Source organism: Kryptolebias marmoratus, linkage group LG12, assembly GCF_001649575.2.
Source record: "Kryptolebias marmoratus isolate JLee-2015 linkage group LG12, ASM164957v2, whole genome shotgun sequence".
Lineage (NCBI taxonomy): Eukaryota > Metazoa > Chordata > Actinopteri > Cyprinodontiformes > Rivulidae > Kryptolebias > Kryptolebias marmoratus.
This window is the reverse complement of record NC_051441.1, coordinates 7,735,951-7,755,821: the sequence shown is the minus strand read 5'-3', so window position 1 is coordinate 7,755,821 and position 19,871 is coordinate 7,735,951. Positions and strand designations below refer to the sequence as shown.

Here is a 19,871-nt window from a genome sequence, read left to right as displayed (position 1 = left end):
AGGGGATTCATGGAATTGATGGAGTTCAAGGGTCAAAGGGCAACCAGGTCAATCTTACTTTTGTAGTAATTTGATATATTATTTATCAGTCATCAATAATATTAATAAAAACATGTAAAATAAGTCTTTACATACTTGCAGACATAGGATCATTCATAAGCGTTTGAGCTTTTGAAACTGACATTTGATATGTTTATAATAAAGAACATGTATACATTGAGTTGGTGACCACTACTGTTTTTGTTTTAAGGGCTCATCTGGAGAAATAGGGCCCCCAGGTCAACAAGGAAATCCCGGAGTGCAGGTACTTTACTTTCACAAAAACAAAGCTTCTTGTTGCCAATAGATTTATTCAATTCATTACGTTTTAGTCATTAACTACACTGCACAGGTCCTTAAATATATAATATAAATTAAACAGTTATGGCTCATTTTCATCGCTGTTGTGTATGTAGTTGTGGTTGTCTCTTATTTAGATTTTTAATTTGACTAAACATGTCATTTTTTCAGTTCTAAATTATAATATCATCTATCATAGAAATTTAATGAACCGTTCCTCTGGAAAGCAAAGTGAATCACATTTGCTGTTTACTAGCATTTTAACAGTGTACCCAATCACCCCATAATGTTTATAATTCAGAAATGCCTCATTTAAACACATATACAGCAGATTCAAGCAAATTCTAGGCTACTAGCCATTTTGCATTCTAGTAACACTTATTCTGATTGATGCTTTGTTTTGGTTCAGGGCTTTCCTGGTCCTCAGGGTCCTATTGGACTGCCAGGAGAGAAGGTGGGTGGCATGTCTCTTACTTAATTTGAGAAATAAAGCTGTGACCTGTTGACATCTGTCATCACACACCTAGAGGAAGCAAGCCAAGCAGGACAGTATGAACCAGCCTCTTCTGGCTACCATTCAGGCAAGACGAAGAGAGACAGGAAATCAATACTCAGCAAACACAGACAGGCACTGCACACAAAAAAAGCCTAGACTGGTGCCTATTGTAAAGCAACAACAACAACAAAAAAACATAAAAAAACCACGATATGTTTGCATAGATACAAATATATAGCCAACAATGTTTAGTATTATTCCCTGCTTATGTTTTCTACAGGGTCCTGCGGGTAAACAAGGAATGCAAGGACTACCCGGTGTTGACGGTCCTCCTGTGAGTTACCACAGATACACAAATACATAAGTGTTTCAGTGCAAACACACGTGACTCAGATCTCTATTCAAACATGTCATGTGAAACAAATCTTCATAAGTTATCTAAAAAATAGACTCAGACTCACTACGGTTTAGCAGGCTGTACCTCCATGGTGCATGCACACACATGTCTGTCAGAGCAAACATGAAATCCAGAATCTAATTAAATGCAACTGAATGAGCTGAATTTGCCAACTTACATTTTCTGTAGTTTTTTTTTTTTTTCACCTGAGGCATTTCCAGAGTTAATCCAAAGCAGGCTGACATTTAGAATGAGGACTACAGATCTTCTTACAGGGAGGCTTTTCTCATCTCAAGGAATTAATTTTTCATTGCAGTCAAACACATTTGTATGAGTTTCACATAGTGCTCCTCGCATTGTTCTGCAGAGCTTTGTGACACAATGATACCTGAAGGTGCTTCTTCACTCTCTGTGACACTTTCTCATTTGTTAATTGCGTTCAGAAAATTCTGTGAGGGAGAGATATGAAAATTATGTATTTGGAGTTGTGCTCATACATTGTAATATTTGTTTTTCTGTTTTAGGGTCACCCAGGAAGAGAGGGTCCGCCAGGAGAAAAAGGCATCCAAGTGGGTAACTGCATGTCAGAGGCTTCACAGTGGGGTTTAAGTCAGATTTTAAAGCAGCTGAATCATGTTTTGGTTTGTTTTTTTTTCCCCCTTCAGTCGGCTGTAGTAGTGCATTCACTCTCAATAAAGCTTGCTATTATAATCACTGTGCTCCAATAATGTCATTATCTTTATTACAGTATTAGGCCATTAAAGTTCGTGCCATGCATTCATCAGAATCATTTGCATTTTCTCCAACCTTAAAAGATAGTACACAGTGACTGAGGGCATTGCTTATTGCAGCCTGGTCATGTTTATTTATTTATTTATTTATCCTATTAAAAGTAATATTATCATTTTGTTGTTCTTTCTTTTTTCATGTAGGGTTTACTTGGCATCCAGGGGCCTGTTGGGTATCCTGGCATTCGTGGAGTCAAGGTGAGCCGTAAATGCACTGTGATCTCAGGTGTTATGTTAACTGATATATTTATTCCCTCACCCACTTTATTTTGCCCCTGTGTCTACCTTTGATGGACAAGCTGTTTAAGTCCATAACTGACAGTTGACAGGTGGGCGAGCACCTGGATTCTCGAGAGGACTTTTAAGAACAACAATGAAAAACATTTGATGTGGAGAAGAGTCAGTCAGAACAGAGCTGTTTGTGTAGCAGTGCAGTGGTCCATTTTGAATCAGGGTTCATTGATCAAGTGGAATGAATTTCTGCACTTGGCTTGATTTTGTGAAGTTTTTATTGTTTTTAAAGGAAGCCTTACTTTTTTGGCAATCAGTTGTACTACATTAATTTCAAGGCCAATAAAACCTCTATAACGGAACTGTGTTTTGTCAGCAGAAATTCACTACACTTTATAACCACTCTGTTTTACGTTTAGGTATTTATTGAAGTACAGGTGAAGTAAAGGCAGTGTAAAGTCTTCTTTTCTTCAAAATTTTCTTGAAATTTTTACAAGGTTATGTTTTTTATGTTTTTTTATTTTACAGGGGGCAGATGGAGTTAGAGGTCTCAAGGGGAGCAAAGGAGAAAAAGTGAGAACAGATAAATAGTTTTGATTCTGTCATTTGCTGTTAGACCTTGGCTCCCAGGATGTCCCGCAAATTACATTGTAATGATTAGATTTAAAAGCAGTAATCAGAGTGTGCCTCTTATCATTATAGGGAGAAGATGGCTTTCCAGGGACTAAGGGTGACATGGGTGTCAAAGGAGACAGGGTGAAAATTTCTATTCATTACAAACTTTATTATCATTATCACTCAGTTTTTGCTTTGAAAAGAAATGTAAAAGCTGTTTCCTTGTTTTTCTTTTCATTTTTGATTTTAGGGTGATAACGGAGTTCCTGGTCCTCGCGGAGAGGATGGACCAGAGGGGCTGAAGGGTCAAGCAGGACCTGTAGGAGATGCAGGATCAGCTGGAATAGCAGGGGAAAAGGTATTATTATTATTATTACACAAATTTATCATAATAAGCCAAAGAAAGGAGGAACAAACAAGCAAAGAAGTTAAGAAAACTGTAATTTCAACCTCCTTTATGTTGCTACTTTAATAAAGCTAAGTAGCACAAGTTTTAGCTCAGCTTTTGGTTAGAAAGCATACATATGAGGCAAGTATTTCATGACTCATACAGAACACCTGAGCACATCTGATAGATGGTGAAACTGCTAGATATAAATATCTAACCATTAATCTTTATGTCACACATGCAATACTTTTATACTCATTGAGAACAGACAAAGCAACATGCACTATGGTTTTGAAAAAAGGTATAATTAAATAAAAAAATGTTTTTGCTCAAACTTGTTACACTTATTTCTTGCTTTGCTATTTTTACAGGGCAAACTTGGTGTGCCTGGCTTGCCAGGTTACCCAGGAAGACAAGGTCCTAAGGTAATGATGAACAATTCTTCCTCAGAGCTTTAAGCATTTTTCCCTGACTATATCCTGTCTGATTTAAAAATAAAGTATGACAAATGACATATTCAAAAAAAGCTATATTATTTATAGTTCATTAGTGACATCAATTTATTACATGTTGATGAATGATGTATTTAGGGCTGTGTTGAGCTCATGGATTGGAATTGCTTTAATTTGATACAGTAGTTAATTATAAGTTAATGAGACATTGGGGGTGTCATGTGATTAATGGAGAGCTGAGGCTGATTAACCTCTGGTTGTGTCTGCAGGGAACACTTGGTTTCCCCGGTGTGGCCGGCATGCTGGGAGAGAAAGGAAGAAGGGTAAGACTGCACTGACATTTTAGTCCACATCATGTTGTACGCATTTCTGTGTAGCACTTACAGTAAAAGTACCTAAGTGATAAATAATTATTGACCTTTACAATGCAGGGTCCAGCTGGTCAGCCAGGTTCAGGGGGCCAGCGAGGTCCTAATGTGAGTATGCTGTACTCTCACCATGTTCCTGCAATGTGTAAAGCAATGTTGTGTCTAATTAGATACCAGCCATTTACAACAACAAGCCACACTATTAGGTGTCTATAGGTTTTTTTTCAGTTCTGTGTGCATATGCTAACCAGACAGCTGTTTGTGTTCTAATAGGGAGCCCGAGGGGGAAGAGGACCAAAGGGGCCAACTGGAAAGCCTGGAGAAAAGGTGAGCTTGGTGGCAGAAACTAAGACAAGCATATACAGTTACACATACATAAACACACCTGGCTGCCTCATATAGTATGGATGAATGCATCGACTGAGATGAAACTAGTTGTTGCATTTCATTTCTAGATGACAGGCCATCTGCCACAGAGAGAAGCAACTGTTTGGCAAGGGGGGGGGGTGCTTCAATTTATATTCTCACCCTCAAAATCCAACTTACGAAAGCTAAAGCTTTGCTGACAGTCGAAAAAGCTGAAAATCTTTGGGTGGTCTCAGTTGGATTTCTTGCTTTTGTTTCCATGGTAGGGTTCTGCTGGACAAGATGGTCCTCCAGGAGCTCCCGGAGACCAGGTAATCTTTTGATAACTGTGTAATGGATGCTGCAAATGAAAAGAAATCTGATAAACACCTTTGCAGCATGAATTTAACAACCTTAGTTCTTGTTTTCTAGGGACCTCAAGGAGCACAAGGGGGGCATGGTGAACCAGGACCCAAAGGACCTAATGTGAGTATGTCATGCTAACATTATACATTAACTTTTGGTCAAGTTCAGTTTGTAAGGAAAGCTTTGTTTTCAGGGTCCACCTGGAAAGGATGGATTACCAGGCCATCCGGGTCAGAGAGGAGAACCAGTGAGTCATTGTTTTTAGTCACAATATTGGAGTCATATTTTTCCACTATGAGTGCACACTTATTGTGAAAAATGTCAACAGTCAACATATTCTATTGAATCCAATAAAAAACTGCCATAACTGCAGATAAAAGGATCTGTGCATACCCTCCTCCAAGTCACCTTAACTGAAGGTCAGAAGACTCACTTGTCTTTTTATTCAGGGCTTCCAAGGAAAGAATGGACCTCCGGGACCCCCAGGAGTTGTTGGACCACAGGTAAGAAGACTGACCAAGGTCATTTGAAATTAAAATACTTTATAATTGTTACATAGTGTATGATACATACTGTGATTGTTTTCAGGGGAAAACTGGTGAGACAGGGCCAACTGGAGATAGAGGTCATCCAGGTGCACCAGGACCACCAGGTGAGCATGGCTTACCAGGAACTGCTGGAAAAGAGGGTGCCAAGGTGAGTGCTTTTCATCATATCGTCAGGATCATAATCACCTACGTCTATCATTAATATTCTTAGATAAAGTGCAAGTACTCTCTCAGCACTGTCTGAATATCTTATCTCCTGGGTCTAATCCTGATCTCTAATTTGCCAATAAATAACAGAGGAAACCTCATGCTGTTGAGTGTATTATGGCTCATAAAGATAAATGTTCCCTCTTAGTGTGACTTGCTAGTTTGTGTGATTTATGACTGTGTAAGGGCCTTCTATCCACTGGCTACTTGCTGTTTATCTAATCATATGTGTGTGCATGTGTGGATTCTAGGGAGATCCAGGTCCAGCAGGAATCCCAGGAAAGAATGGACCTCCTGGGCTTAAAGGCTTTAGAGGGGGCAGAGGAACCCCTGGTGCAGCGGTAACACAAATTTCAAACATCTTACATTCTCACCTGCTCTTACTATCTACAGCTGATTATCTTCAAATGTACAGTTTTGATTCAGGTTCAAATTAAACAGATAGAATATGTGTTGATATTTTAAATCAAGACAGTTTCATGGTATATGAAGCATATGTAATTTGATTGCAAAAGTGTTTGTTCTGGGTTTTTTCCTCAGGGCCCTCCAGGTCTAAAGGGAGGAGAAGGCCTACCTGGTATTGCAGGATCTAATGTAAGTCTAGTTTTTCAAAATTGTTTCCTATACCTTGTCCTGCTTTATGTTCATGTCACATAGGGTTGAAGGACTCAAAAAGTGGGCTGTTTCTATGGTAACCAGTGTTCGTGACCACTGCATTAAATAAAAGTATGATTCATGTGATATACTTGCTTCACCTCTCATTTTCTCCTATTTCCAGGGTGCCACAGGAGAGAGGGGTCCCGCTGGGCCAGCTGGTGCTATTGGCCAGCCAGGACGGCCAGGCAGCGTTGGTCCTGTTGGGCCTGTTGGAGAGAAAGGCGAGCCAGTAAGATCTGGAAAATTGCTAATTTTATTTCTTAAGCAACAGTGTCCATTAACACATAGTGCACCATCACCTCCTACTACTGGGTGAAATAAACAACATGCTCTCATTTTAGAATGTGTTATTGTGAGACCAAAAGCAAAAGATAGTTAGAGAAAAAAATTAAAATGTGATCAAGTTTAATTTCCTGAAAGTGACTTTCCCCATTGATAAAGCACATTAATCAATCTGTTGTGCTGCAATGTGAGCGTTATACATATTCCAGCAGTTCCTAGATGTATGCTGTTTTCCCATCTGTGCTTCAGGGAGAGAAGGGTGCTGTGGGGCCAGCTGGGCATGATGGGGAACCAGGACCTACAGGGCTGCCTGGGGTTGCAGGATCGCCTGGTCCTCCTGGAGAGGACGGAGACAAGGTAGTTGAATTGGAGAGTCTGGATTAAAAATCTGTTTTAGGTTTCTTGCTGGTTTTTGAACCCTTTTGCTCATGTTTTCATACATTTAAATTTGTAGGGAGAGCCAGGAGGACCAGGCCAGAAAGGCAGCAAAGGAGACAAAGGAGAAGCTGTAAGAATGAATTTTTATGTGAATATTTCTAACTTGACATCATAATCACTGATTACTGAGAACCTGAGAATAACATGATTTATAATTGGTTTGGGTAATTATTAGTAACTACTGGTTGTCTGGACAATGGATCCTCTGGTGTAAAGATGAAATTACTTTTTTCTTTCCACTGGCATATAACAAACAAACAAAAAAAAAAATCTACATAAAAACAAACAGGACATTATCACTATGAAAAAAAATACACCTCAGATATTTTTTTTGGTGTAATCTCTTGTTGATTTTTCTAACACATCGCTATAATTATTTCACGTTTAAAAGAAAAGTTAACATCATAATTTTGTGTGGACACAGGCAGGGCTTAAAGCTTCACATCCATAGTGAGCAGGCACTGATTCCAAAAATACACCATAGAAACTCCCTTAAACCAGATCCTGCTGGCTTCAATTCCCCACAGCAAGCGAAGGCAAGGCCATTTTATCCAGTATTTCCTTATATGTCAGTGATTCTAGTCCATTTGTTTCTAGGGACCATCAGGACCTGTTGGTATTCAAGGACCTGTGGGCCAATCAGGACCATCTGTATGAACCATTCTTTGAAATATACAACATAAAAATCTCATCATTATATAATAGTTTGGTTTTGCAGTGTTAAAAATCCATGCATGTTTCAGGGTGCAGATGGTGAGCCAGGTCCTCGTGGACAAATTGGTGTGTATGGGGCAAAAGGTGATGAAGGACCTAGGGGGTTTAGGGGACCAACTGGTCCCTCTGGACTACAGGTAAAATCTGCTCTCAGCTTCAAAGGGTATAGCTCCATGTTATCTTTTGTAAACATCAATTTCCTCCTCATGCTTGTTAATGTGTAGGGCATGCCAGGACCACCAGGGGAGAAAGGAGAAAGCGGTCATGTTGGTTTAATGGTGAGCACTGCTAAGCAATCTTTTCACAGCAAACATTCCACTAAAATTTCATATAATTCTGACTCAGCTCTGTTGTTTTCCTTTGAATTTCGTGGTACTGATGTTGAAATCCTTTTTTAGTTCCTGTACACTAGGACTCCCATAACTTCAAATTTATATATGACAGCTTTATCCAAATAGCAAACAAATCTTATTTCTGTCTTCAGTAAAACAGAGATGTTGCACAATGTTGCTAAGATTAAAAAATACAGTAAAAAATACAGTAGAACTTGTGCAGGGATTGGGTTTCATTGTATTATAGTTTTGTTTCCAGATAAGCCAAACCAGATTTTTGTAATCTTGTTACATAAAATGCTAGATTTGGTGGCAGATGATGGATTACAAACATAAAACTTGGGTCAGAATTGTAGGTCAAAACACAAACAAATTATTTGGAAACATAAAGTATGCAAGACAGTAAGAGCAAAGTGACAACTTTGAAAAGGTTGGAGGTTGAAACTTTGAAAATCAAAAATGTGTTGCAGGAATATTTATGGGGTATCCAGGAGATTGTTAGCTTTGGTCTTTAAAATGTAACCCTGGTGCTGACCCTGAAAGCATTTAAACACACAAATGTGAACTTCAGCTGAAAAGGTGAATACATTTAATTGCAAAGACAAAAATCATTTTGATGGTAGGATAACTGCTTTTTGTTTAGTACTTGAATGTTTTTAAGAAATATGCACCCAAATGTACATGCAAACACAGTAATGAAGGCATACTGTCTAAAAATGAAAGCATTTTCTTTGTCTAGTTGTTTTAAAGTAAAGAAAAAAAAGCAATAATTTCAAAATGTGTCATGTGAACAAAAGCTTTATGTTATAATGATGAATTATTTTTGATAAGCAGCTCACTTTTGTTGAAATCTAGATGGATCTTTTTTGGAGGCTTGCAAAGGAAAGCCAAAAGGTTTAGACAAGATTTTTCATGTACTTGTTTGTTTTTCAAGAGTAGTAATTAGTGAATACGTCATGTTTTAGTATTTGTTGTTTGCTCATCTGGAACCGAGCCTGGTCTGGAACAATAGTTTTTCAACTTGATTCACCATGTTGAAACATCCCAATAAAAAGTGAACCATCTTTGTAACAAACCTAAGGCTAAAACAGAAGTTTTAGCCATTATTTCCACTTTGCAGTTAAGCTTCCCACTGCCTGCATTGTAAATAAAGTAAAAGAGTCTGTGAACTATATGTAGTACACAGGCATTCCACCTGAGCTTATTAAACTTTGATTAGTACTACCCATTTAGTTAATTAGCGACAGCTGTGCTCATTGTGTCAAACTTATGAGCCAACATTTTCTTCTGCTGATAATCATTAACATTAACTGCCCCCAGTCTCTAGTGGTCTCTAAGAAGGAGCTGAGTTTGCTCTAATCAGTAATTAGTCTCAATATTGTTCTGCTCCTGGTTATCAGACTGATATTCTAACGGGAGAACATCTCGGCCATACACCTATTCTGTCAAAAATGACGTAACTGCACAAAAACTTAAGAGGAAATGCTATTCTGCCTCCGACCTATGTGCTTAGAGCTGCTTTCCCACTTTAATAGCTATTGTAGCACTGAACACTCTATCTAAATTAGCATTTTCTGTTAGAAAATGCATTTTTCTGAAAGCAAATAATTAGCTTTGTTATAACAGGAAAAGCACTGGTGTAACTAATAATAGTAATTATGGTTTTACTCCTGGTAATGGATCCTAGCGCGTCATGCCAGGAAGTCAGCAAGTGCAACGACAAATTGAGAAAGAAATCGTTGAAGGCATTTATCAAAATTTTAACATAACTGCATGAGTAACACTTGATTAATTTTTAGACTTTTTTAGATTTTTAGGTTTGAAGATCCCACATTACCTCCTTTAGAATGCTGTCCTTAACAGTTAATTTTATACTAGTATGTCTTTCTTGTTTTTGTGGCATGGACATTTAATTCTGTTCCTCATATCTTATGAACAGTAATGTAGAGAGGCAAAAGCTTGACATTCACATTTAAACCTTTAAACCTGTAATAATGTCAGCACATTTTTATCAGTGCATGATAGATCTTTATGGCTCATGAGATGTAAAAATCCATGATTTCATGTGCAAAAAGGATGAGCCAAGAGGATGAACATGATGGCTGTGTGTGAGGAAGGAAGGAAGGAAAGGGATAAAAAAAGAAAAGTAGTGACAGAAAGGAGATAGTGAAGCAATGAAGTGGAAGGAAGAGGCGGGGCACTCATTGTGAGCAGGAAGATGGTGTGACAGCTGCTAATCAGATTAACCTCAGCCATGGCTGTCTAATGAGCATCCGTCTTTGTGACAGTCATCTCACAACGCTGTCAGCCATGAACACACGCTCAACAAGCTTCACTATAGCTCCCCTTCTTCACAGTCAGATTAGTAAGGGAATGCATTAAAATGGAACCAAAACAAAAGAAAGAGAGGAGAGATGCTCAGGACACAGTGGGAAAGTTTTATTCATGTGTCAGTGTTGCGGATCACAGAGTTCTCCCCTCTAACACTAAAATGTCTCTGTGCCAGAAGGGTACGTTTCTTCCAGTTCCACACAATCTCTCTCTGGGCAGATCGTCTGTCTCTCTGTTTCAGTGTCTTTACAACACAAGGTTCCCTGCAAGACTTCAGAGTGATTCACAACATAGCTCAACATCAACTCAACTGAAACTGAAGCCAAGTACTGTTAGGATTAATTGCTTGGTGCTCTCTTAAGCTGCACAGGCAAGTCAAATCACATGTCATCTCTGGCTGAGAGAAAATGCTTGTGCATATCACAGGCTAAAGATTTCTTATTAATAATTGTTACTAAGAGAGGCAGTGGGAGGTGAAAAGCAGGAGTCAGAATCTGTGTCGTACTGGGGGTAATGACCTGTCTGAGCATCTTCATCATGTCAGTGTAATAGTAATCATCGATAATAGGGCCATTGCATAAGCAGTCTAGCATTGGCTGACATCTAACTTTTATTTAATTTAGGTGGTTCTCGCTCCCATTCATTTTGCATACCTAAATGTTTTATATTATCCTAATTAAAAAATCTAACTTCTCTCTTCGCAGGGGCCTCCAGGACAGCATGGCCCACGTGGACCTCAGGGACCTATTGGTGCAGAGGTACAATGTAAACTTGACTTTTTTTAAATTATCCAATATTAGGATTAAGATTAGGGCATTGCTCACCACACAGCCTAATTGTATGGATAACAAAGATAGCCCACATGTACACACACACAAATGAAAACTTTCATCTTAGATTTTGCTGTTGTTTAAAATAAAATGTTTCTCATATGCATGTTCACAGCACAAACTCAAATGCTTTGTTTAAAATATTATTCTTCATGAAAGCATTTCACAGGAACATAATTTGTATTCTGTTAGTTAGACTAATAAATGCACCATCATGCATCATATTATTTGGTAACATATTTCTGCATAATTATCCTTTCCATGTATTAAAACTATCTCTCATAATGGATAAATGTGCATAATTTTGCTTAATGTCATTCTTAGGTTTTAGCTTAATTTCTCGATATTAAGGCTTGGCCATTCATTTAGTTTATTTTTGTATTTTAAAAACATCTAAAAAATATCTGTTTTAAAAGGGCACACAGGATGGAAGTGATATTTTTTTAAGTGATGTTAGTGCAGCCCTTTGAGATTTGCTAAGGAGACTCCTAATTAAAACAATGTTATCCAGATATCAGTGTAACTGCTTGTTTAACTTACCACAAATTTATATTTTTCAACCTCCATGAGCATGTCTTGCCACAGGCCTTCCTCTGCTTTTGAAACCTGAATTATTAAAAAGTATTAGAATGTAATCCCTGTGAAAGAGTTATATTTACTGCTCCATGAATCATTAAGAAGTATTAGACTATTATCCCAGAGAGGCAGTTATATTTACCTCTAGTAATGGCTGTCCCTCTGCAGCCTCTCATATTGCTCAATTATTCAGCAGTCAGCTGCAGAAAGCTGTGAGCCTCACGCTAGCACTTTATCATAGGAAGTATGGACATACAGCACTGCAGAGATGGTTGAATCTATAAATAGATAGATACAAGAACAGGAAAACAACAACATGGGTTAGTTGAAGAAAGCAGTTTACAGTGGGGATTCAGTGATAGTTAATGGTTTAGTTAATCTCTCATGTACTTGTGGTCTTCTAAGATATGGTTTGACTAGTTTCATCTCAAGGTACATAGTACAACATACTGGAAAATGCAATATATGAGAAACGAAAAAAAAAACAAATTCACATGCACAAACAGGCAAGCCGACTACAAGACAGAAATCAACCCATTCATGATTTAGACAATACCCTCACACAGGACTGAAGCAATAATTCCTTGTAATGAGATCATTTTGTCCCAGTTTCAGCATTTTGTGAGCAAAGCTGCTGGCAAGCAAATAAAAATACTGCAGAATCAGATTTTTGGAAAGTAAATGAATATTTAAAACCTGCCCTTGTTTTAGTTAAAGCCTTTTTCTCTCTGTCTGTCCTGACACAGGGCCCACCTGGTTTGCCTGGTGGAGTTGGCCAGCCTGGACTTGTTGGAGAGAAGGTCAGCAAATCCCATTTTACCAGGAACATTGCATGTCGGGGACATTCAATACGATAATAGCAGTTTAAACAGAGTACTGGAGCTTGGGTGTGCATGTGTTTCATCATATATGTTTCATCTCTATCAGGGTGAGGATGGAGAAGCAGGAGACCCTGGAGCAGTTGGAGAGCCTGGTCCTCCTGTGAGTCACACTGTCTTCATTTCATCTATTTGTACTCCTGCTTTTGTCTTTTACTCTTCTCAACCATGATTAATGTTATTTGGTTGTGTTCCAGGGTACTAAAGGTGATGTAGGAGAGAAGGGAGACTCTGGCCCCCCTGGAGCAGCTGGGCCTCCTGGAACCAGAGGTTCTCCAGGAGAAGATGGATCCAAAGGCAACCTTGTGAATAAAACTAGTAACATTATCTTGAAGTCATTTTCAACTCACTCAGGCTTTAAATGCCATTTAGGTATATTTTTGACTGACTTTTTTTCTCACAGGGTCCCATTGGATTTCCTGGAGATTTAGGACCTCCTGGAGAACCAGGTGCCAATGTAAGAATTTATTTATTTATTTATTAATCTACCATTGACTTTTAAAGTAATTTTAAAATGTCATTTTTCATTCAGGGGGTTGATGGCACACCTGGACCTAAAGGAGACAATGGAGAACTTGGGAAAGCAGTAAGCAGTGATTGTTTATTTTTTGTTGTTGTATAAATTATTTGTATTATGAACATGTAAACGTGTACAATCTCTTATAAGACTGGCTGAAGTCTGAGGGATATCAACATTGTTACAGAGGTTTTTGTTTCATGTCTCTGTCTGAGCAACAAGATGTTGTGTTTTAACTTTTACTCTTATATGCAGGGACCACCAGGAGCCTCTGGAGAACCTGGTCCTCCAGGACCTCCTGGTCGAAGAGTGAGATTAGTCTTTTTAACTATATGCATGAAAAAATATATAACTATTTTATGTTTTTTTAATAGTTATTATGGTGTTTCTCTGTCTCTACCAGGGTCATGTTGGTGCTGCAGGAAAAGAAGGGAAACAAGGCATGAAAGGAGCCAAAGTACGGATAAAAACATTGATCTCAGTGACTGTATACTGCATCTTTCAGTATAGTCTTTATAATATCACACTATTTTAAATCCCTGTCCATTTGATTGGAAGGGTGCTACAGGAACTTCAGGTTTAGTGGGAAAGACAGGCCCAGTAGGACCTCAAGGGCCACCAGGAAGGCCTGGGCCAGAAGGACTCCGAGGCATTCCAGGTCCTGCGGTCAGTATAAACAAACTACAGAGGCAAAATGTTTCTTACATACACACAAGGCAAATCAGATTTGATTGTGTAAGTCTCACTATGCTTCTTACTATCCTTATGATCTTATTTTAAAGGGTGAACAAGGGTTAAACGGACCACCAGGACAAACTGGACCACCAGGACCAATAGTAAGATACCTTATATGTATTTGAGGGTGAGAGCTGTCAAATCAAAGAGAGCACCAGCTGCAATCAAATTTCAGTACAATAATACAGTAGTACTGTAACTAATTCAGGCATGGTATTCATAACAGGGGCCACCAGGACTTCCAGGACTAAAAGGAGACCCTGGAAAAAAGGGAGAAAAAGTAAGTGTAAAGCAATGAACACAGAAAACTTTGTCCACAAGATAGAGCTCAGAGAAATGGTGGTTGATAAAAATGTGTTTCTCTATTCAGGGTCATGGAGGGTTGATTGGTTTAATTGGCCCCCCAGGGGAACCTGGTGAGAAAGGAGACAGAGGCTTGCCAGGAATCCAAGGTTTACAAGGAACTAAAGGAGATGAGGTGCATAATATTGCATCATAATGCACCTGATACACCCCACAAAAAAATAAGTTCCTTAATGAGAACTGTTTGTGCTCATACCTAGGGTGTGACTGGCCCACCTGGTCCCATCGGCGCACCAGGTCAACCTGGTCTGTCTGTAAGTGGCTTAGCTGTTACAAGAGCATGCTTTTTTAAACTATTGGATGCATTTTTATGTTTCTACTTCACACAGTGGGGTCTTTGAGATTGCTGAGTCCTTAGACTAATTCTCATTTTCAATGTTCAATCCTAGTTTTCAGTTTTTATTAATATTTTTGGTGTTTTTGATAAGATCTTGTAAACAGAACTTGTAAACTTAAAAATGCAAAAATGTAGGAAGTAGTAATAACCAACATGCTGCAACTTTGCAAGCTTTTGTTGCTAAGCAAATCTCTGGTTGACATTCTGCAGCATTTACTTGAATAATTAGTTAATTATTTTGATCTATAATTTTTTTTATACCTTTAATTTCACATTTTAGTGCTTAAATACCTCTTATCACTTCTCATAGGGTCCAGCTGGTGAGAAAGGATCGAAGGGAGAGCCGGTGGGTAGAGTAATCAGTCTTATTTATGCATTGCCATTTCTGTATTTGCACCTCTTGTTGGGAAGCAGCTGCTGGGAACATATGCTGAGGACAAAGGAGAAAGTACATTTGTTAGCTTCAATGTTCCATGCATCCTAATCGCAATACCCTACTGTGTTTACTGGATGTTTTTGGAACTAAAAGCTTGCTGTACACCGTGTGATTCTTTTCATTGAGTCATTTTAATAGGATTTGTGTCTGGTGTGTGTGATGTTGTAAAAAACACTATAGTGGGCTTTGAAAGCCAAGGCTCTGACCACAGAGTGCTGATGCACGCAGCTGGAAAATCCTATAAGCAGCAGCCATACAGTACTTGCCTGGCTAAAGTCAGGATTTAGACAAGAGGTGTGAGAGAGGCTCCCAGAGAAATGTGACTGACCCAGTCTCCTGTCCTCCTTTGTTTCCAGGGTGGATTTGGTATCATCGGTGATCCAGGTCCTGCTGGTCCTCCAGGACCCCCTGTGAGCACATCTAATGACTCTCTTCATTCCATTCTCATTTCTTCCTTACTTTATCCACTTACATTTACTTTGACTACTTTTTCACTTGTCTATGCTTCCTTCAGGGGCCACCTGCAACAGTGGTTCAGACCCTGCCAATTTGGGAGGGAAGGCGGAAGAGAAGAAGGCACTCAGATCAAACAGAAGGAACTGCTGTGTCAAGGGAGAAAAATGTACATTCTGGAACTGAGGACTTCCTTCAAGGAGATCAGCCTTTGGAGGATGCTGAGGGAATGGAGGAAGTCTTTGCCACCCTCTCATCTATGAAAAATGAAGTGGAGTTCATGAGGAGACCTCTTGGAACATTTGACAGCCCTGCCCGAACCTGCAAAGAATTGATGATGATTCAACCTAACTACAAAGATGGTTAGCACAAATAGTGTTTTATAAAACATACTTGTTTTACTGCAGTTTACTTGTTAATTTTTTTTCTAATTTATAAATTATTTTAAACTATTTAAAGTATGTATCTGAATTAAAAATATGTACACTAATTCTGCTTATTGTTTTGTTATATAAGATGTGTTAATTATATCAATATATGACATTTTAGGGGACTACTGGATAGATCCTAACCAGGGCTGCCACAGAGACTCCATTAAGGTCTTTTGTAACTTCACAGCCTTTGGAGAGACATGTCTCTACCCTGACAAAAGGATCAAAATGGTGAGCTTGTAGTCTCTTACTGTTAAAAAGCAGACTTTCTGATATTACGTTAGCGGGAGAAATCACTCAATGTCTACCAAACCACAAACTTCACTTAACATACTCCCTCTGTACAGGTGAAATTAGCAGCATGGAGCAAAGAGAAGCCAGGAACCTGGTTTAGCCAATACAAGAAAGGCAAGCAGGTACTATGAATATGGAAAAAAAGTCAAATATCGCCTATTAACAATAATCCCAGCTGGCTTTATATGCCAGGTAATGTTTTTCAGATAAATTACCCATCACAACCAAGACTGTTTGATTGGTATTTTGGAAAAAGAGAGTATTTTGCATACATCTGTGCATGTTCATGACCCCATATAAATACTGTTGTTCATAAGTTTTTGGTATTAACTCATAAGATTGCGTGCAATAAAGCAGCTGCTGATTTCAGCAGTTAGAATGATTCACACAAAGTCATTAGCAGCTGTGTCCCATTGACATTTATTCCTGACTAATCATGTGCAGCTGTTCAGAGGTGTCATAACCCTCTTGAAAGAAAAAAAACTTGTTTTGGGTTTCTTTTTTAATTCCATTAGATTTAACAATGTTGCTTCACAAACAGTGTTATGATTTGCCTCCTTCCACTTCTGCACATTAGCATTCATGTTTGTGTGTCGATCAGTTTTCTTACATTGACAGCGATGGGAACCCTGTGCATGTAGTCCAGTTGACCTTCCTGAAGCTTTTAAGCGCCACAGCCAAGCAGAGCTTCACCTATACCTGCCAGAATTCAGCAGGCTGGTTTGACAGCACCTCCCACTCCTACCAGCATGCCCTCCGCTTCCGGGGTAGCAACGATGAGGAGCTCACACAAGCCAAAAGCCCCTTCATCACAGCAGTGCATGATGGATGCCAGGTCAGTGCTGGCATGTGCTGAATTGACTAGCTGGACAAATTGGAATTAGCATCAATAAGACTAATGTGTTTGTCAGTAGTTTTGTTGTTGTCAGCTGGATTCAGTGTCAGAAAAACCATTAAATTACAGACTTGATAAAGGATCTAGGTTAAAGTGGGGAAGAAGCTAGTTAGCTGAATGAAGCCAAGCAGATTCTGATAATATTTTTGATTTTTCTCTTTTAGATCCGCAAAGGACAGGAAAGGACAGTTTTAGAGATTGACTCCCCCTCAGCAGAGCTGCTCCCGATTATAGATGTGGCTCCAGCAGACTTTGGCAGCAACAACCAAAAGTTTGGATTCCAAGTTGGACAAGTGTGCTTCACTGGTTAACATCTTGGCAGTAAAAAACACACAAGACCTTTGCAGGAAGTTTTCAGTGAAAAAACTAGACTTTTATCTATGCCTGCCCTGAACAATATTTATAATATTGTGTTGTATGTGGTCAGTTTGTGGTGTATTATTTAAGACTTTTCAGCAGCCATTGCAATCTTTTTGATGGATTTTAAATGTTAGAAGAATAGCAAAAAAAGAACATTTGCAATAGAGGGAGCAAAACACATTTACCAAATGGAATTATTACAGTAAAAATTTAAAAAATAAATTTTAGGAGGTCATTTTTGTTTATTTTGATTTGTTTTCTCAGTATTTAGATGCGCTATGATAGATCTGCTGAAATTGCAAGGACTGCAAAACTTTTAACAATTGTAAGCGAGTAGATCTATGCAGTTGGAGTCTGTTTAACTGTGGTTTTAAACTCTTAAAACTGAGAATGAAACATTCTGAATTGTAGAACTCATTTACATGCTTGGATTTCAGTACATTTACAATTGCATTGCAGTTGTGAACTAGCAAAGGATATTAATTCCACACAAGCACTCTAATTAATTTCCTGTGTGCAAGGATGATAAATTGTTCTTTTTTTACCCTTCAACTGCAGTTTGCTCAGTGAATTACCTTGTTTTGTATTCATTAGGTATTGCGAGCTATTGAACCCAACATTTACTTGAATGAATAAGGTTGTTTCCCTTATTAGACCGCATCCCTCTGTATGCTAAATAATAAGCTTTTTGAGCCCTCCATGTTTCCACAGTATTGAAAACTGTATGCATCAGAGTAAAATCCTTTCAACAGTGCTGTGACACATCCCAGGACATAGACAGCAATATTTCAAGGCATGAATTAAGATCATGCTGATTAAAATATTCATTAGTCTAAACTGCAGTTCTACACAATAAAAGACATTTCATGCATCTCTTGAGTGCATTTTGTAATTGCTGACCTAACCAGTTTTTTTTGTTTTGTTTTTGCTTGACTTTTTTTTTGTGTTGTATGTGTGTGTGTGTTTGATTTTTTTGTTTCTTCTTTTTTGTTCATATGCTGAAATTTAAACAGAATGCATTGCTATTCTGGCTCAATTTGCTCTTTTGTGGTGCTACAGACAATTCAGTTTTTTTGTGTGTGTGTGCAACTATGTTTGTGTGTCTCTGTGGGCAGGATTATAGGACTAGAGACTGAGAGGGTTATTGCTCTTTCAGCAGCCTGAAACACTCCAAGAGGTTGGAGACTTCTCTCCTGTTTTTTTTGCACATCTTCTGGCTGATTGTGTCATTTTCACAGAGCCAGCAAAAGGTGGCTTTGAACAGCTCAGAGCAACACGGCTGATTGCTTTTAAAAGAAAAGCAGCTCTTACATTAATTTTTACATTCTGATGTTCCAGTGATTTTGAAAGATAAATTCAGTATATAAAAACAAAGACAATAGTCTTTATGAACTAAAATTTATTATAAAAACTGCAGGTAAAACAACAGGTTTTGATAGTTTGTTTCATTGTATTCCTTATTATATATATATTTTTTTTTTTGGAAATTGGAAATTGTGAAATTGCCATGCATGCTGATATCACGCTGTTTTTGAAACTTGATTATTTACTGTCTGCAGAGAAATTCTCAGGATTTTTAGGTGACGTATAATTGCTACAGTCAAATATTGGCTCAAAGGCTCTTCTTTGAATTGACAAATTGAGCTGTGAAATAACACAGAAATGACATGTGAATTACATGTTATGGCCTATTTCCTGTCTAGAAAATAAAATTTCTTAATGCTTAACTACCTCCTCTGACTCAAATAGTAGCCTGTGTATACAGCATGTGTAATTATGCCATTCAGTCCTGCTGCTCTGTTCATTTCATAGCATTAAGCAGTACAGTTGATCGTCTCCTCCTTTCCCATCATGCACTGCCCTTACTGTGTATAGTTTTTGTTGTACTAAATTTATCTACTGTACAGTTATTATTTGGATTTTATGAGCAATAACATGATGCCTGAAAAAGATTAAATGTATTTGTCAAAAGTTGATGTGCAAATAAAAACCCTACAATAAAATAACTTTTTAGGGGTGTTTCATCTTAAAATTACATGCAAGTTAGAAAAATGTCTAACCAGCCGACATGTGACTGTCTGCATTGTTTGCTGACAATTTAATAAACTTTTTATTAACAACTATGCAAGCTGCAATCAGAAACCTCACAAAATCAATTCAATGAACTCTAATTTACTCCTCAGTTCATTTATTTCAATTAACTTTGTTTCAGTTCTAAATGGGAAGGCAGTATGGAGGCACATACAAGGGATGCATAGAGAGATGAATGTTGAGAACAAAAGATAAGTTTTGATTGAAAATATTGAAAATAAAAAATGCACATTTAAAATGTTGTTCATTTCAGTGAAATTAGTAAGAAATATGGAGATGGAGGAAAAAATAGACAAAATAAGCTTTCAGACTCATACAGGTACATTACACATGAACTGTTTATATATACATGTACTGACACCCCCCACCCCCCCACCCCCA

General features: G+C 38.2%; 1 protein-coding gene across 2 annotated transcripts in view; it reads left to right on the top strand.

The window, feature by feature from the left end:
- col5a3a (collagen, type V, alpha 3a) overlaps window positions 1-19,405 on the top strand; it is a 45,670-nt gene extending 26,265 nt beyond the window's left edge. For both annotated transcript variants that reach the window (XM_017429405.3, XM_017429404.3), the window contains 46 exons: window positions 3-47; window positions 251-304; window positions 749-793; window positions 1,116-1,169; window positions 1,757-1,801; window positions 2,165-2,218; window positions 2,780-2,824; window positions 2,954-3,007; window positions 3,117-3,224; window positions 3,626-3,679; window positions 3,976-4,029; window positions 4,138-4,182; window positions 4,348-4,401; window positions 4,707-4,751; window positions 4,852-4,905; window positions 4,979-5,032; window positions 5,235-5,288; window positions 5,374-5,481; window positions 5,792-5,881; window positions 6,081-6,134; window positions 6,319-6,426; window positions 6,729-6,836; window positions 6,934-6,987; window positions 7,515-7,568; window positions 7,661-7,768; window positions 7,856-7,909; window positions 10,999-11,052; window positions 12,447-12,500; window positions 12,628-12,681; window positions 12,776-12,883; window positions 12,982-13,035; window positions 13,111-13,164; window positions 13,351-13,404; window positions 13,499-13,552; window positions 13,654-13,761; window positions 13,878-13,931; window positions 14,057-14,110; window positions 14,201-14,308; window positions 14,394-14,447; window positions 14,841-14,876; window positions 15,323-15,376; window positions 15,481-15,781; window positions 15,969-16,081; window positions 16,198-16,266; window positions 16,746-16,979; window positions 17,204-19,405. In XM_017429405.3, the coding sequence (XP_017284894.1) occupies window positions 3-47; window positions 251-304; window positions 749-793; window positions 1,116-1,169; window positions 1,757-1,801; window positions 2,165-2,218; window positions 2,780-2,824; window positions 2,954-3,007; window positions 3,117-3,224; window positions 3,626-3,679; window positions 3,976-4,029; window positions 4,138-4,182; window positions 4,348-4,401; window positions 4,707-4,751; window positions 4,852-4,905; window positions 4,979-5,032; window positions 5,235-5,288; window positions 5,374-5,481; window positions 5,792-5,881; window positions 6,081-6,134; window positions 6,319-6,426; window positions 6,729-6,836; window positions 6,934-6,987; window positions 7,515-7,568; window positions 7,661-7,768; window positions 7,856-7,909; window positions 10,999-11,052; window positions 12,447-12,500; window positions 12,628-12,681; window positions 12,776-12,883; window positions 12,982-13,035; window positions 13,111-13,164; window positions 13,351-13,404; window positions 13,499-13,552; window positions 13,654-13,761; window positions 13,878-13,931; window positions 14,057-14,110; window positions 14,201-14,308; window positions 14,394-14,447; window positions 14,841-14,876; window positions 15,323-15,376; window positions 15,481-15,781; window positions 15,969-16,081; window positions 16,198-16,266; window positions 16,746-16,979; window positions 17,204-17,350 (3,474 nt within the window). In that variant the 3' untranslated portion in view covers window positions 17,351-19,405. The remainder of the gene's footprint in view (window positions 1-2; window positions 48-250; window positions 305-748; window positions 794-1,115; window positions 1,170-1,756; window positions 1,802-2,164; window positions 2,219-2,779; window positions 2,825-2,953; window positions 3,008-3,116; window positions 3,225-3,625; window positions 3,680-3,975; window positions 4,030-4,137; window positions 4,183-4,347; window positions 4,402-4,706; window positions 4,752-4,851; window positions 4,906-4,978; window positions 5,033-5,234; window positions 5,289-5,373; window positions 5,482-5,791; window positions 5,882-6,080; window positions 6,135-6,318; window positions 6,427-6,728; window positions 6,837-6,933; window positions 6,988-7,514; window positions 7,569-7,660; window positions 7,769-7,855; window positions 7,910-10,998; window positions 11,053-12,446; window positions 12,501-12,627; window positions 12,682-12,775; window positions 12,884-12,981; window positions 13,036-13,110; window positions 13,165-13,350; window positions 13,405-13,498; window positions 13,553-13,653; window positions 13,762-13,877; window positions 13,932-14,056; window positions 14,111-14,200; window positions 14,309-14,393; window positions 14,448-14,840; window positions 14,877-15,322; window positions 15,377-15,480; window positions 15,782-15,968; window positions 16,082-16,197; window positions 16,267-16,745; window positions 16,980-17,203) is intronic.
- The last annotated feature ends 466 nt before the right edge of the window (window positions 19,406-19,871 follow it).